Genomic DNA, 17779 nt, shown 5'->3' with positions numbered 1-17779 from the left:
ATGCAAAAGTACATCACTTATAAATAATATATGACCAATACATGGATCCATATTCTTAATGTTATCTGGAGAACTTCAGCACATCTGCCTGAAAAGAAAGTCAGCCACCTTCAGTGATAAGCATATTGTACCTGAAACTCGTTCTCTCTGTCCTCCTCCCTCTCTTCCTGTAGGCTTGTATTGATGAGAATGCTGAGATGGTGCAATTTCTTGTGGAGAACGGCAGTGATGTGAACAGAGGGGACAACGAGGGCTGGACACCTCTCCATGCAGCTGCTTCCTGTGGCTTCATCCAGATCACTAAGTCAGTGTCTGTCTGTGTCTGTGTGTCTGTGTGTGTGTGTGTCTGTGTGTGTGTGTGTGTCTGTGTGTATGCCATGTTGCTCTGCGTATTTGTGGGCACATTTGTACATCACATTTGTCTATTTGTGCTTGTTTCAATTACTTCTATTGCATTCTGAGAAAAAAAATACTGCATTTTATTGATTGAATTAACAGAAATCTTTATGTAAACCTTTTTCATATAATGAGTAGTAAATTTTTTATTTTTTTTCCCCTCTGTGTCAAATGTATCGAATCAAGTTTGGAACATCACTTTCTGTGTCCTTATTATAGGTACTTGATAGAACATGGTGCTCAGGTGGGAGCGGTGAACAGTGAGGGGGAGCTTCCTGTGGATGTGGCTACAGAAGATGCCATGGAGAGACTGCTGAAGGCAGAGATCAAAAAACAGGGTGAGTGAGGAAGGAAGGATAAAAGACATGGTTTGAGAAAGAAGTGGAACAGAGAGAGACCTTATATTGAGATGATCTGCAAAAGAAAGACTAATAGAGAGGAAACCAGGGAATGAAGAAAAAAGCAACAGATACACCAAGAGGGGTCAATAGACAAACACATACACGCACTTGCTCACTCGCTCACATGTGCGCACACACTGAGCATCTCTTTGATTTGATTGCCGTATGATGTTCACCTGCTGAGTGTGCTCTCATTAGAGCTTCAGAGAGACTGGTAATCAGGTTTAGACAAACACACCTTGTTGTATTGACTGCCAGAGCAGTGGTCTTCTGATCTGGGTATTTTGGATTGTATTGAAAGGCTGCTCTCTTTTCCAACTTCAAAGAATTGTATAAATGGAGGGCCTGCCCCTGTATTTAAGGAACTTCCTGTTATAGATAAACAATTGGAAGGGCATGTGCATGTTGGTGTATGTGTTCATCAGGCAGATATGCAGTTCTAAGAAAAGATGTTAGTCTTTGATTCAGCGGCAATCTTTTAAAAGCTGTGTGTTTGAAAGCATGTTGATTTACTCTCCACACCAGTCATGCATTGTCAGAATATCTCTGCTTTCTTTTCTCTCTTCCTTTTCTTTGCTTTCTGTCTCTTTTTTTCTCCGCCACTCTCTTATATATCCCTCTTTTGCCTTGTAACTGTAAACCTCAGGCTGTCCACAAAAGGCCAAATGGGCAGTTATGCTTCAGCTTGGCCAAAAAGCTTCCATTACAGTTTACAACTACACAGCAGAAGTTTTCAGTTTAGCATTTTGTTTATTTATTTATTCTGTGTATATCCCAAAATAAGCATCCAAAAGCACAGTCAGTTTTTTAGTATCTTCAGGTCTAAATAATGGGCAGCTTCAGTAAGCATGCCAAATCTCAGCACGTTTCATTCGATTCGATCCAAGATTTCATTCTTTTGTTGCACTGAGTGGGTTTTTTTTTTTTTTTGTCCAAGTGATCCAGCTTTGTCCAATGGCTCTTGGAGCTAAATTTAGCGCAAAGGTTTACAGACCGAAGACATCGCTATGTTCTCCATAAAACCATTCAGAGCTTTTTCAAGCATTTGACTATTCAAATGTTTATAAAAGACATATGGCTCAGAGTTTTGTAGGCATTGTTTTGGTTTGATTACTCATCGGCTTAAGTCATGCTCCTCGAAAGGATTATCTGTGTATGTTTTTAGGAAGATTTTGAGCCTTTAAAATGTTGCCATCATACGTTGAAACTGTTGTATAGTTTATATTACACCTTCATTTCATAAATTCCTTTCAGTCTGTTTTAAATATATTATTAAACTCCAGATGCTGGTGTCTGGGTTTTTGTAACACATTATGAGGGTTTTGTGCAATATATAGATCAAAATTGAAATGATCCTTAAAAACTGCATTCTTTAACTCCGATTTTCTTGCAACATTGTGAGTTTCACTGTCTGGTTATACCCTGGCAAATATTGATACAATCAAAATAAAAGAAAAAATCATATGCAAGGTTTATCATCATCATCATCGGTAACCGCTCTGTCCAGATAGGGTCACAGTGTATGCAAGGTATAGCTGTAATTTATCTGTTTCTGTAATAGCTGCTGTAAGAATCTTCAACTCTGTAGTACTTATTAATCTTTAGCAACCTTTTATGAGCAATGTTAGTCTTCTTTGCTGAAATTTGTCAATTTCTCATCAAAAAAACAATAATTGTAGTTTTATAATTGAAAACATATATTGCACTCTATATATATATTTTTTTTTTAAGTTTTAAATAAATGGTTTGAAGAGTAGTTTATGTAAACTAAACTCTTATCTCCCTGTTCTGTCTCAGGTGTGGATGTGGATCGAGCGAGGAAGGAGGAGGAGAGGGTGATGATGCAGGATGCCATGGCTGTTCTGTCAGGAAGTGCCTCTCTTTCTCCTCACCCCAACACTCAGGCCACTGCACTCCACGTAGCTGCTGCTAAAGGCTACATCGAAGTGCTCAAGTGAGTGCACATGATTCCAGGTCATCGGCAGATAATTTTACTAATTTCTATATTGTTTTTTTTTTTAAGATAAACAGAATTATCTGCTTTATTTCTTGAAACTAGTACATGTATCTGCCAATAGAATGAGGCACTTTTAAAAAATTTCACATTTAAAAAGTATTTAAAAATAGGTTAAATAATTTTGTCATGTTTAACAGGCTGACTAAATGTTTGGGTACCTGCGTGCAAGAATTAAAAAAAAAAAAAAGTAAATTCCCCAGAAATAAGACTGCTGTCTGGTTTGGCGGGTTTGGATTCTTCATGGTATAATGGCATTTAATACCTCTCCAGTGATGCAGAAATTATCATGCACCTAATGTTGGCTATAAAAATGAACAAAAGTACAGACAAAATTCAGTCTTCAAGTTTGGTCTTAAATTTTTTTTAGCTTGGAGAAAATTGTACATTTGATTTTTCTTGGCTGAGAACACGTTATAAATTTCTTTTTTACCATGGCAGAGTGCTACTGCAGTGTGGGCTGGATGTGGACAGTAGAGACTCAGATGGGTGGACCGCTCTGCATGCGGCTGCTCACTGGGGTCAGGAGGAGGCCTGTACTCTCCTCACAGAGCGTATGTGTGACATGAACGCTGTCAATAATGTGGTAAGGACTTGGAGATTTTCTTTCTGTCGCTTTTTTTTAAAAGATTTCTGTTTATCTCTCTTTCTTTTGTTTGCTGTTGTTGTACTAAGTGGTGTTAAGGTACCTTTTTGTTCCATAGGGTCAGACCGCCCTTGATGTAGCTGATGAGAATCTAGCTGATATGTTGGAGGAGCTGCAGAAAAAACAAAATGCAGTAAGTGTGTGTTTGTGTATGTGTGTGGTGTGTACCACATGAGAAGCACCATCTTATCACCTCTTTCTCTGGTTTATGTTCAAAGACAACTTTCACGCCAAGAAAAGGTTATCTGAGCTGGAACGCATTCTTAAAGCCAGCAGTTAGCCGTAGGGCACACAGTGCAGTGAGTTATAGCAGGGCAACACTCCTCAACCTAGTAGCCATATAAGGACTACACACAATAGGGCCACAGTCGCTGTTTATTAAATTACTGTTTTCTATTGTTTTCATGGCAGTTAATTACATAGAAGGCTTACTATAAAGCTACTGAATCCAAGTGAGATTATGAGGGTTTTTGGGAGGGTGTGGGGGGGATGGAAAGTTTGAGTAGTTCATTTTACTGTAGCATTCTGATAATCTGTGAAACTGTCCAGATGCGTACAGAGAAACAGAAGATTCAGCCTCCTGTCATTGAGACCAGCCCACCCATCTCTGTAGCACCAGTTCGTCCTCGCAGGTAACGCACATACATATAGACAGGTGTGCATCTCAGATGTGGTTTGCATGTTATTTCACTGGCTCTGCCTTCACAAATTGACACAACATTCAGTTTGCATGTTTAAACAAAAAACACAGATATAACGTGACTGCTTTGGAGCATAGCTGAGTACATGGACAGATAAGTGGGTGGGAAAGAAAACAATGATAACTGAGTTTGAGCTGTAGATGAATTGCTTTACTTGAAGCTCATGTAGGTGTAAAATACACATTTTATTTAGCTTTTGAAGAAATATACCATTAATGCTAAAAATTGTATATGCGTTTATGTGGGTAATTTTCTGTTTGGACATTTTAGCACATTTACACTATGTATTGGTATCCCAACTTATAAATAATTTGGAAATGAAACATACCATGCTTGACCTGATCTTGGTAATTGTGGTGAATCAGAAATGGGACGCCAGTACCTGCCTCACTGTTTTCAAAATGCCTGCTCACTCATTTGCTTCACCTTTTGTGTTGCCCTCACCTATTGGCTGGTTTGCATGTCACTCGTTCTCCGGCGGCTGTGTTGCGCCTGCAGGACTTCCATCTCTCGTATGAGCAGCAAGGAGAAGATCACTCTGCACGAGAGAGAAAAGCACCCACCACCTGCTCTCCAAACACCACCCACTGAGGAGGAGGAGGAGGAGCCAAACGCACAGAACCGCCCAGCTGCTGCACCAAAAGCTTCCAGCAGTTCCAGCTCCGAGGATGAGAGCGAATCAGAGAGCGATGCTGAATCAGGTGACGAGAAATGAGCGCTAAGGATCCTGAAAATTTACATTTTTTTGTGCTGATGTTTAGGGGAAAGCATGAAAAAATGAAAAATGTGCTATAGAATGTTTTTTGTCCTTGTTCAGAAAAAGCAAAAACGAGGGAGCTGATTAACAACTTGAACAACAAACGTAACAGTGCCGCTCCTATAACAACCACCACCACAGCAGGCAGCGCCACAGCAAACCAGGTTAAAAAGGTGAGTGAGAGCACCACAACATTAGAGCATGATCACGCCCTGCATGTATGGTGTGAGGATGAGGTCATTCAGCTGAGGCCAGACTAAAAATGCTGAGCCTCTTTTAATGATCCATATCCACATATTTGCATTGTTTATTATTTTGAAGTCATCCGTTTTCAAGATATTAAAGCCAGTAAAATGGACTTTGTTAGTGCGGACGTTAAGACAAACAGAAAATTTGAATGCAGTATATACCTGGTGCTTAACTGGATAATGTCATTCTGTTTCAGTCATTTGACTGTGAAATTAACTGGAATAAACATACACTTTTATCAGAGACTGTGAGCACAGCTCACATGGTATGCCACTGCTAAAGGGTAATACTTTTGTATGTGTATAGTCGGAGCCAGCACGGGCTGCAGTGAGTGAGGCTCCAGGCTTGTGGAGGACATCTCTGCGTAAGGCAGGGAGCTCAGTGACACTGGGCTCCTCAGGGGCCTCTGATGCAGCCATCGAACCTCTCCGGGGCCCTGAGAGTACCGCAGGCATGACTCGCTCTGCCTCAAGTCCCAGACTCAGCTCAGATACTGACACCAAGGTAACACACTAAATTTCATGTGAGTGACATGGGGTCAAAAGTCTGAGGCCCAGTTCACACATCCTGCATCTGCATGGCGGGAGCAATGCAGCAAGTCTTGCTGTTCATTTTGGCACCCATGTTAACTAGTGAGCACTGTGTGAGAAACAGCAGAGCACCCCAGATGCCGTATTGAAATGGTGCAGTATTTAGAGAATCGACATGCTGTTGATTTTTTTTTTTTTTTTTTTTTTTTTTTTTTTTTTGTGTGGTTTTTTTTTTTGTTTGTTTGTTTGTTTGGTTTTTTTTGTGTGTGTTTTTTTGTTTGTGTGTGTGTGGTGTTTTTTTTTGTTTTTTTTTCATTACACTAAAATAAGCCATATGTGAAAATCAAATAGAAAACTGTGTATAAACTTTTTTAAGTTTAATTCAACTAAAAACTGCTGCAGACCAATTTCCTTGCTGGTCTAGCAGGCTTGAAACTATTGCCTAATCACAAGTTGGAATGCTGTTGAGGACAAAGAAATATACCATGTACTATAAATTATAAATAAACTATAAATAGTATAATTTATCAGTTATATTTTTGTTAAGCAGAGTGACTGATGCGACCATTTATCCATCTGAAAAAAAGAATGTCTATAATTTTGTGTGTATGAAAGGCCAGCTTATAGAGATTATTATTATTATTATTATTATTATTATTATTATTATTATTATTATTATTATTATTATTATTTCTGTAGAATCTTTGTTTCCTATTCATTTGATCAATTCCTGAATTTCAATGTGGTCTCAGACTTTTGGATCCCACTGTGCATACATACGTACACACATTGCAACAATATCGTAATACAATGTTACTCAGCTTCACTCCTAAACACTGGCGATTTCCCTTTTCAGACACACCTAGTACAGGTTTAGCAGGAGTGCTAGAGTGGGTTTTTAACACTAGTCTTCGGGACCCAGTCTCAACTATTCCCTGCCCAAATACACCTGCCCCAGGTGGGACCTCAGGACTAGAGTAGAACCCATTTTCCAAGAGTGTTGAAATAATCAAACTACGCTAGAAAATAGGCCCTGATGCACCAAGCTGACTGTTGGCCTTTCGGTGCCATCAGACTGCTGGTGAGTGTTGGTGGCAGACCGCCATGCATGGTTTGTGCAGTGTGTCTTGCGCTGCTGGCTCTGGTCTCTGCTTGTCAGTGCCATTTGGCCAGATTGCTGATTCGATATGCTAAACGGCGGTCAGCTATGAGAAAGTTGTAAGTCAGCGTACAAAGAAACGAAAGAAAAAGAATGCAAACATTACTCTCAAGAGGGCAGACACAGGAAACAGCCTAATTTTTTCTCTTTTTCACCAGTGCAAGTCGCGTCTTATCACTACTGATAGGCATGTTTAGTACTTCTGCTGTTTGAGTGCACCGGTTTTAAACAGTGTTTGAATATCACTAGTGAGAAAATATTTTTTTTATTTTTACCCTATTTTCTCCCCAATTTATTCATCTCCAATTCCACCCGCTACTTAGGACTCCCCTAATCACACGATACAGTGCTAGGAGGGTGAAGGCTAGCACAGGCTTCCTCCGAGACCTGTGAAACCAGTCACCGCTTTTTTTAAACTGCCACTCGCTCAACGTCACGGGACAGCCGAATGTACTCGGAGGAAAGCGTCAACTGCCAGATCTGTTAAATCAGCTAACAGACGCCTGCGCTAACTAGCATCGCGTTGAGTGATGGGAGGAGAATGGGGGGGCCATCTACCCACCCAGAGAGAGCGAGGCCAATTGTGCTCTCTTGGATTCCTGGCTGTGGACGGATGTAGCATCACCAAGGATCGAACTTGCATTCTCCTGATAATCGGGCCAACGCTTAGACGGTTGCGGAACTCGAGAGCCCCCCTTGAGAAAATATTTAGTTTAGCTTTGAATGAGTGCGGACATGGAAAAGCTCTAAAGGTGCTTTGATAACACACAGACATAGATAATGAGCATCACTTGCTTTAATAATTTCATAGATTTCACTTTCTCATAATTATGAATATGCAACAACCACACATTTTACTTCACTGTTTAATGTACAAACATTCACTTTTTTAGTACTCAAACACTCAAACTGTGGTTTACTTTCACTTTCATTCTCTAGGTTTGGCTTAAACACAGCTATTTAGAATTAGAATAAGTCACAGAATTACAAACTACCGCCACATCCTACTGTAGAGAGTTGTTCCCTTTTTCGCAAGTAGATTAAGTACATGCTTGTCTCATGTTACCTGATGTTCAAGTGCAGATTTTCACAGGAGTAACGCTGAGCTGATGAAAGGTAATCATCAGTCGCACTCTGTTGCTGCTTGGTGTGTCTGGGCTTCTCAGCTTTCCAAGACTGAAACTGAATACCTGTTAAAATATGTACATCTTGCACCTTTCAGTAAAATCTAATGTCCTCCACTGATTTATTTATTTTTTTAAAGGAATCTTTATGAAACACCCCCTGCTGGCAGCTTATTTTTCTTTTTATTCATTGTATTTTGTCTAGGTTTGAACTATTTAAGGTATTGCTGATTGAATACAGTCCTTTCCTGCAGTCTAATTCAGTCTTTTGCATATGAAAAACATGCATTTGTCAACTTGTGACCTTCTCTCACAATCACGTAGCAGAAAAAGCTTAGGTAGCAATAGAGCCGAATGGTTTCTTGCCAGATGTGTCACAACATGTCCCCAACCACAGCAGCTGTCATTTTGTCATTTATTATACTGCTAGTGTTGTCACTGTGGAACAGCAAGGAACCGGAATAAATGTGTGCTAAGTACGTTCAGAAATATACTGTGTACTTGCATGAATTATATTTTTGTTAACCAGAGTGACTGATGTGACCATTTATCCATCTGAAAAAAGTATGTATGAAAGGCCAGGTTATCCACCAAGACTTTAATCTTTAATGGTGACAATCCTCTGATGAGTAGATAAGATCCACCTGAGAGTTATCTGAACATGAGACTCAATAGAAGCTGACCTTGTTGTACAATAGCTGGATGGATGGAAGAGCTGACTGTTTTATACCAAGGCCTTAGCATTGTTAGTGTCACAGATTGGCTTAAATGTGCTTAAATTTGTGTAGAATCTTGTTTCCTCTTCATTTGATCAATTCCTGATTTTCAATGTGGTCTCTGACTTTTGGACTCCACTGTACATGCATGCGTATGTGTGTATGTATAAATAAATAATAAATGTGTGCCAAGTACGTTCAGATGGAATTGTACTCCAACTGGTTTCTGGTTTTCCACTAAGATCTGGATAATAGTTTTTTTTGTTTTTTTACTTTGTGTGTTTTTTTTTTTTTTTTTTTTTTTTTATTTGGTCCTTTGATGCCATTAATGCTTACTGAGAGGCAGCTAAACAAAAAATCAGTCAGAATGGTGCGATCAAGTTACACATTTTACACCCACCAAATGTTTTTTTTTAAATATTACTGACATGGATCAGTATCAGACGTACACTACCAGTCCACTCAGACAAGCATTTTTAACTGCTTTCGTACTGAACGTGGAAAATTCACTGCAGCACTTTCAAACACGTGACATGGCGGAAAACAGTGCGGCGTGGCAGGTGCGCAGGGTCATATAAAGATCAAATGTTTTTTTTTTTTGGTGCAACACTCTTCAGCCATGTCTCAGTGCATCCAACAAGACAGCAGCAGGCATGTCTGGACGTTCGCTCCAACTTGGATAAAAGTTAGTTTTATCTGAGAGCGCCACCTGCTTTTGCGCCTATTCAGCGACTACTTTGGTGTGAAAAGCATATTGCGCCAACGTGAGCAACTAGTGCAGTGCATATCACATTGAAAGCGGTGTGAAAGCAGCTTTACTTTTGTTATTTCAGTGGTTTCCCTGTCTTGCACATTATACTGGTTTCCTTGCTCTAACATGTCAGTTCTTCTGCAGGAGCCCAGATTAGCAAGAGTGCAGCCCACTCCGTCCAGACGCTTGTTCAGCATCGCAGACACCAACACCAGCACTGGCACCACTCACGACAACTCCAGCAGGTATGTTTGTGTGTTTAAAAAAAAAGTTTGTATGAAGAATTTATGTCCAAACTTCTGTAGACACCTGAAAATCTGAAATTCTGAAATCCAGAGTATTAATAGGGAGTTTATTCTCCCTTTGATGCAATACCATCTTTACATTTACATTTACAGCATTTAGCAGACGCTCTTATCCAGAGCGACTTACAAGAAGTGCTTTGTCTATCTAGAGAAAGTATTTTTGCTAGTTACCAGTAGGTTAGAGAGAAAGGTAGTCCTGAGCTCAGATACCCGGATAACCATCTTCTCCTATTTTGGGAAAACTTGAGAATACATGTTGGAACATTGCTAGCATTCAACCGCAAGAGCATTAGTGAGGTCAGGTACTGATGTTGGATGATTAGTGCTGGATCACAGACGTCACTCGGACTCATACCAGAGCTATGAGATGGTGTTCTATCACTCCAGAGTACACAGTTCCATTGCTCCACAGTCCAATGCTGGGGGCGACTTATATCCCTTTAGCCAACGCTTGGCATGTGCTATTACAGAACAGCTTGTTCTGTTAGCAGTACTTTCAGTGGAAAATATTCAAGATGTGTGTGTAATTGAATACGTGTCAGCAAAAAGTAACTAAATATATTAATTAGGAGTGCCTACAGAGCTTTGGACATGTTTCTATGTGTCTTTTGAGGGTTTCTGGGATCATTTATGACATGCGTTTTTGTCTTGGTGTAGCTGGTTGAGCCGCAGTTCCTCATACACGCGCAGGTTAAACAGCCAGACAGGCAGCGAGTCTGCAGGCCAGAACCCCTCTTTACCTCGCAGGTTAGTGCCACACACGTACACACACGCAAATACACTGCAGCAGTAAGGCTGAATGATTTCGGGAAAATATCTAGTCACGTTTTTCTGACCAATATTGCAAATAATTTTCTTTAAGTTGTGGTGTATTTTTTTCTTCGTTGTTAATTTTGTCTTTGCTTGTCTTTTTTTTGTTTTGTTTTTGTTTTGTTTGTTTGTTTTTTGTTTGTTTGTTTGTTTGTTAATTTTGTTTTTTTGTCCAGTAAATTTACTTTTTCTGGCTTCTGGTTGTAAACATGAATGTTTAGGTGCTTCTGGTTGGTCTAACTCATGTACCAGCAGTTCACAAGCTCTGTATTAACAAATTTCCTCAAATAAAGGGCCCATATCCTAGATTTTCACAGAAACATGTAATTCAATGGTGTCCATGTAGGTGGACTGAGTAGTGAATGGAATTTTGGTCTACCTTGTAGATGTAAAATCAGAAATGATGGCTCATCTTTTGCTGCACAGTTTGTGTTGGTCATCCTGTAGTCCTTCATCAGTGGCCGCAGGATGCGGTTGGCTGGATATTTTTGGTTGGTAGACTGTTCTCAGTCAAGCAGTGACACTGAGGTGTTTAAAATAAGAAATAAGGAGGTTTTAATGTTATGGCTGATCAGTGTATTACTTCAAACACTATAAAAAGTGAGAGGTGTTGTTTTTTTGTTTTTTTTTGTTTGTTTTTTTGCATGATATGGGCCCTTATGAACTTAAAACAACATTGTTGATAATCTAGACAAGTTGCAGCTCTTCCAGTATGAAAATTGCATGCCTTCATGTAGCAATTTTGATATTAAAAACAGTGTTTTTCAGTGGTATGCAGCAGGCACATGGATGGTGTTTATCTGAGCTCCTTTTAACTCTGTATGTGTCTGTCTCCAGCTCGTCTTATGGAAGGAAACTCGATGACCCCTCAGTGACCTCTGTCACCTCACAGGGAACCTCTGGGCTCAGCCGCCTCAACAATATTGTTTCTCAGAGGTGTGCATGTTTTGTATGTCTGCGTATGAGTGTTTGGTGTAAATAGAACACATAAAAACAGTCATTCTTGGTCTCACATAGACTAGCTCAGGAACAGTCGGAGAAGAAGGAACCAGTCTCTGTGACAACAACTACCACAACAACTACGACAACAGGCGAACAGGAGACAAAGCAGAGGCGCAAGTGAGTGTCTGTGTGAGAGAGACTTTTATTTAGTTTGTCGAGGATGAGTTCCAGACCACTTTTTAAACCTTGTTTAATCGAGTCAAACACACTCTATTTACGGAGTTTTATTGAGTGTGTGTGTGTGTGTGTGTGTGTGTGTGTGTGTGTGTGTGTGTGTGTGTGTGTGTGTGTGTGTGTGTGTGTGTGTGTGTGTGTGTAGGTCATACCTGACTCCAGTGCGTGATGAAGAGGCTGAAGCTCAGAGGAAAGCTCGCTCCAGACATGCACGTCAGTCTAGACGGTCCACTCAGGTCAGCCTGCCCTAAACCCTAAACCCGTGACCTTTTGATCCTAATGTTGACAGGTGTACAGCATTCACAGACCCTTTTGTTTTTACTTTAACTTTTTATTTTTTTTTTTATTTTTTTTTTTTTTAACCAGTTGCGCTCAACTTTAAAATAGAACTCAAAATAGAAGAGGTGTGTGTGTGTGTGTGTGTGTGTTTTTACACATGTAACAGTTTTGTTTTGTCTCCAGGGTGTTACACTTACTGATCTCCAGGAAGCAGAGAAGACAATAAAGACGGAAAGCAAGGGAAAAGAAAGGAAAAAAGAGGAGGAGGAAAAAGAAGGGAAGCAGAAGAAGGGAGAGGAAGGGGTGAGAAAGGTTGAGTTTGATGATCTGAGATTGTTGAGTTAATGTTAAGCTTCAGCTTCTTAAGAGTGAATTCCTTCAGCACTTTTTCTTTATGCAGCTTTTGAGGCTGCCTAATAAATTATAGTTTTATTGGTTTTATGGTATGGGTATCTGCAACAAATACACACCCTTACACATGAGGTAATTAGACATTAGAGCCAGCAAGCGCTTCCCTCCCTATGCTTGAACTGTGCTTTCCTACATGGAGAGATAGTGACTTAACCTTTCTATTAAACCCCCACAGAACATACACATGCACAGCTCAAAAACTCCTCTGTCCTCAACTGCTAGCCTGTAAAATTGCTTCAGATGTGATAACTGTTCTTCTTCCCAGAGTTTTGTAAAATGTGTTAAGAAGCAGTAATGACTACTGTCACAACAAACCTGCATCACCATAAGGAGCTTCTTAGGAAATAGGTTTTTGTAGGCCTCAAAAGTTGATATCCTACAGCATTTATGTCCAGATTGTTGTTCTAGATTGTTGTTGTTGTTCTTGTTCTATCTCATTTATAATTTCAGCTCATTTTTAGCTCGTAATGTTTTCAGAAAGTAATTATATTCTTTCTCTGTATGCATTTGTGTTTGTGTTCAGGAGGTGAGTTGGAGGTCTCGTATTGCAAACCTGCAGAAGTCTGATCTACTGGGACTCACACACCCTCCTGGTGCCCCGCGTCCTGCTGACAGGAGAGGTGATCTTTTACCTTTGACCCTTACCCTCTGATCCTAAACAAACCACACAGATGTGTTCTGTTTACCTTTCTACTTTGTGTGTTTGATGTTTCACAGATGCAGAGGATAGTGTTGGGGACAGCGAGGAGCGGGTGAGGGAAAGGAGGAGAGCAAGAGCGCGGAGGAGAGAAAAACTAGAAGAGGTGAGGAGAAGGAGGAGGATGAGGTTCTGTGAGCAGATAAAAGTGATTAATAACAGGACCGAGGTTTGACCTCTGACTTCTGTGTGTATGTACAGAATGAAGATAATGAGCCCAGCGCAGAGGAGGAGGGCAGTGGTGGGCTGGACCCACAGGTTCGGCCAATTACCAGTCAGGATTCGTCTGAGTGACAGGGCCAGTAAAGCAGCGTTCCCCAAGCCAGTCCTCAGGCACTCCCAGCCAGTCAGCAATTTTGTTTGATCATCGGTTCCTGCACTGCTGATCCAAGGCATTAGGAATACTCAACACGTGGTACAGAGCTGTTATAGGGCCAAATTGTGGACTGATTGGGAGTCTTGGTGGACTGGATTGGGAAATGCTGCACTAAGCACACTCTGTCAGTTATTTATTTGTGACAATGTGTATGCGTATTCAGACGTTCTCTGACTTGTGTATTTTCTCCCTCCCTCTCTCAACACAGACAGACAGGCATATGAGCAGCAGGTATGACTTTGACCGTTGGCCTTTTGGCTTACTTGGTTTGAGAAATTCTGGCTTAGATAATGAAACTCACTCTGTCTTTTAATTTTTTAATTTTATTTAGGTCTAATCTAGCCTTGAATGACTGTAATATGGCAGGAGGCTCAGACAGTAAGGACTATAAGAAGGTAGGAGCTGGTGTCACTCTTTTCCTCAACAGACAGATGTAAATTCTATATATCTCAATAAGAGAATATATAATCATTTGTTGTTTTTTTTTTTTCATGTCTGTCCTTGTGCATGTGTTGGTGTTTGCATGTGTTAGTTGTTTGAGGAGCTATCTAGGGAAAACAGTCGGCTGCAGTCACAACTACAAGATACAAAGAGAACTATCTCAATGACCAGGATGGAGCTGGAGAAAGCAACACAAGTAAACAATCAAAAACACTTTCATGTAATTATGCATACTGCACAATTCACAAACAGTTATTTGATTCAGATTTGGTGTGTGTGTGTGTGTGTGTGTGTGTTACAGAGGCAGGAGCGGTTCAGTGACTGCACAGCTCTACTGGAGCTAGAGAAAAAGGTGTGTTTCTATTAGGGCTGTCTGGTGCATTAGTTGCTGCAAAATAAGAAAATGTATTTATTTATTATTCTTGATCTGATGATGATCATTAAAACCCATAATCCAGCATCCTAGCTTTTAGCTCCCACACATGAAAAAAAATCAAATCTTAAAAAAAAATGTAAAAGTTTTCAATAATGCTCTAAAAGTCTAATTTTAGCTGTCATAAAAATCAGTGATGGATTTTAACAACTGTTTTGCACTTGATCTTCATGTGTATAGTTTATGTTGTCAATTATTGCTAAAAAGAAAAGTGAAATTACTAGTTATTGTTGGATATTATCAGCCAGAATAAGGTGTTTAATTATGGATTCCTATATCGGCACAGATATTTCAGTTTCTCCCTTTCTCTTCTCACATCGCAAGTATTCTTGACGATGTGTATGATACATCATACTTTGTATCTCACAATTCTTAATCTATCTTTCTTTCGCTCAGGAGAGGGTGATGTTGGAGAGACGTGCAGCTGAGCTGGAGGAAGAGCTGAAGGTAAGAGCAGCACACATCAACATTTGCTTTTCCAGCAAGCATGGCTCAGCAGGGATGTGCGTCCCTTCTTGTTTTAATATTCGAGTATTTGCAAGGGAAGGGAAGACCAAAAGTAACATGGAGCTCTAGGCTAATGTAGGTGGTAGCATTAAAGTTAAGAGAATAAAAACATCAATAATACAAACATTCAGCTGCGGGCAGAGGAGTACATTTGAAAACATTTTATTATTTATTTTTTTAAATCACGGAAAGTCTAGTTTTTTTTGTTGGATAAGTAACCAAGGCTGCCTTCAAATGTGAACTAAAACTACAGCTAACTAGTACAACACTGGATGGTGATAAAGACTTGTCTTGGACAAGGTATTTTCTTCTCCGTGTATGATGTACCAACATTTTTCAGATAAATATATTTCCACTGTTTGGGACCCAGCTAATTTCAGGTAGAGTAGTTAGCATAGTTAGCTGTAAAGCCATGTGCTAGCTGCCTTTTCAGTCAAGTCTTTAATAGTACGTCCTTGGAAGTGAGCTCACATTTAGACAGAGTTGTGTTTCAAAGTGCTGTGTGAAAACAGGAGCAAAACTGTAACGTTTTACTGTCCTGTTAAAACATAAAAGCATCATTTCACTGAAGTGTTAGTCTCTGTCGTCTAATGGTGAAACACAAAATAGAGATTTTAATATTTGAATACTGGCATCACAAATGGTTAGCCAAGTACTCAAGTACCCGTGAGATTCCCTGGTTCAAACTCAGTCACTTTGGTCTTGTGTTTTATATCTCATCATCTATTTTATTCCTGATTTTCTAAATTATTTTAATGCTTGTAATGCAACTTTGACACATTACTAAATAAAATTATCATAATTGTTTTATTTTCATTATTCTGTTATTACTAATTATTATTATTATTATTATTATTATTATTGCTACTTTACATATGAACTTGGTTTCTTCTTGCTGTATAAATCTTGTTTATGGGTTCTACAGTGTGCATATGTATGTGTTGTAGGTCTTGGGGGATTTAAGAGCGGATAACCAGAGGCTGAAGGATGAAAACGGAGCTCTCATTCGAGTGATCAGTAAACTCTCCAAATAGACAACACCAGAGAGAACATGCGAACCATCCAGAGGGAGGAAAAATAGAACGAGGGACAACCCAAGCCCCCCCCCTCCCGCACCTCACATTCTAGTGTGCCAAATACGAAATGAGGAGAGAGAGAGAGAGAGAAGGAAAGAGAATGTCACTTTCTTACGTGTCCTATTTAGTTGAATTTTGGTTTGAACCTGATCCACACATGCCTGAGGACTCCGCCTCCCTTACTGTCCAGTCTGTGGGTGGGTGAAGCTGCCCCTCAACACATACACACATTCATCAACATGAACTGTTTATCAGGATCTTCAGGAGGACAGTAGGTAGAGATGATATATGTGCAAGCACTTACTCACACAGCCAGAGAGGCAAGGCGTGTGCAATGTTCTTACACACACACACACACATGCACAATGTGCACAACATTCACGCAAGTGTGCCACACACAAGTCAATACACATTCCACAAGTCTCAGGCAGCTTCAGTCTGCAGTCATTTTGCACCTTACATACACTCCGCACACATGTGCACAAGCTCAGAGTAAAGCTGATCTAGCCATACCTCTCCTGTTAGTCGGAGTTGCCAACTCTGGGACCACTTTGGAAAAAAAAACAAAAACAAATGAACACCAATCCAATACTGCCTCAAAGCACGGCAACCCTACACAATCAATGACATTAAATCAATGCAGCTCAAGCACACTACACACATGATCAGTGCAAACTTGTGCACAGCTGACTCCGCTGTTGTGCACAAGTCTACCCTGCTATGCATCATGTATTTTTCCTACACTTTATTAATGGAATGGTGAAGAATAGAGCGCTATTTTCATGTGTTTTCGTTGTTTGCATCAGTTCCTCGGCCTTGTTGTTCTGGAGACGAGGAGGGTAACTTTGTTTATTATATAAATGGACAAATATTATTCCCTTTGAAATAATAATAATAATGCCATAAAAATGTAATGTGATATTGATACCCTTTTCTTCCACATGGTGTTTTTTTAATATATATAAAATGAATGTCAGCACTTAATAAAATGTTGTGTGTGTGTGTGTGTGTGTGTGTTTGTAGCTTAGTGTCTTAAGTATTATTTTAAAAACATTTTAATTCATTGTCTGCCTAGTTTTTTTTTTTCTTGGGGTGCTTATTTCTGGGTCGTGCACACTTATGAGGTCAGACGTTGCAAAATGGGTTGAATATGGAATCTAGTTGGAAGGTACTGTGGTGCGTTACGGCAACTACTAGCCCTCATCAACCTGAGGGGGCTACTAGTGTGTCTTTTTTTTTTTTTTTCTTTTCCTCTCTCTCTCTCTCTCTCTCTCTCTCTCTCTCTCTCTCTCTCTCTCTCTCTCTCTCTCTCTCTCTCTCTCTCTCTCTCTCTCTCTCTCTCTCTCTCTCTCTCTCTCTCTCTCTCTAATGTATGCTTGTGTGCCTGCCCACCAGATGTCCTGCATCGTTGGTGGGGGGTTTAGAGGAACAGCTGGAGCATTGAATATAACATTCCCACAGAGAGAGTGTGTGTGTGTGAGAGAGAGAGTGTGAGAGCGAGAGAGGAAGTCACAAAATGGAATGTGGATAGACTGGGTGCAAACACTGAATTGTGTCTATTGATTGACACCCATTAGTGCAGCTAAAAGATAGTAACTGGATAGTTTTTTTTTTTTTTTTTTCCCCCATTGATTCTTATTCTTTTTTTCATTATACTGTTACTCTTGACTGATGCATTTTTTTGACCAGACAGACGCATCTTGTGTGCTTCACAGGGTACTTGCATGTACGTGTACATTTATAGGCATGCCTGGAAAACTGAATGACCTTTAGGAGAACGCTACCTTCATCCTCATCTGTTTGTCCCATCTGCACACACTAGTA

At 40.0% G+C, this 17779-nt stretch overlaps 1 protein-coding gene across 2 annotated transcripts in view; it reads left to right on the top strand.

Moving 5' to 3' along the window:
* Positions 1-16880, top strand: part of zmp:0000001167 (protein phosphatase 1 regulatory subunit 12A) — a 31371-nt gene extending 14491 nt beyond the window's left edge. Inside the window, exons 2-25 of one of the 2 annotated variants that reach the window (XM_017706707.2) lie at positions 174-304; positions 616-734; positions 2595-2751; positions 3253-3397; positions 3516-3590; positions 4007-4089; positions 4657-4859; positions 4976-5088; positions 5471-5668; positions 9589-9689; positions 10407-10496; positions 11397-11495; positions 11577-11678; positions 11881-11971; positions 12198-12317; positions 12949-13045; positions 13143-13228; positions 13324-13380; positions 13707-13729; positions 13830-13893; positions 14031-14135; positions 14241-14291; positions 14769-14819; positions 15827-16880. In XM_017706707.2, coding sequence (XP_017562196.1) covers positions 174-304; positions 616-734; positions 2595-2751; positions 3253-3397; positions 3516-3590; positions 4007-4089; positions 4657-4859; positions 4976-5088; positions 5471-5668; positions 9589-9689; positions 10407-10496; positions 11397-11495; positions 11577-11678; positions 11881-11971; positions 12198-12317; positions 12949-13045; positions 13143-13228; positions 13324-13380; positions 13707-13729; positions 13830-13893; positions 14031-14135; positions 14241-14291; positions 14769-14819; positions 15827-15913 — 2448 coding nt within the window. In that variant the 3' untranslated portion in view covers positions 15914-16880. The remainder of the gene's footprint in view (positions 1-173; positions 305-615; positions 735-2594; positions 2752-3252; positions 3398-3515; positions 3591-4006; positions 4090-4656; positions 4860-4975; positions 5089-5470; positions 5669-9588; positions 9690-10406; positions 10497-11396; positions 11496-11576; positions 11679-11880; positions 11972-12197; positions 12318-12948; positions 13046-13142; positions 13229-13323; positions 13381-13706; positions 13730-13829; positions 13894-14030; positions 14136-14240; positions 14292-14768; positions 14820-15826) is intronic. The other variant, XM_037543041.1, reaches the window with a different exon arrangement.
* The last annotated feature ends 899 nt before the right edge of the window (positions 16881-17779 follow it).

This window comes from Pygocentrus nattereri, chromosome 11 (assembly GCF_015220715.1).
Source record: "Pygocentrus nattereri isolate fPygNat1 chromosome 11, fPygNat1.pri, whole genome shotgun sequence".
Taxonomy (NCBI): Eukaryota; Metazoa; Chordata; class Actinopteri; order Characiformes; family Serrasalmidae; genus Pygocentrus; species Pygocentrus nattereri.
This window is presented reverse-complemented; position numbering and strand designations above follow the sequence as displayed.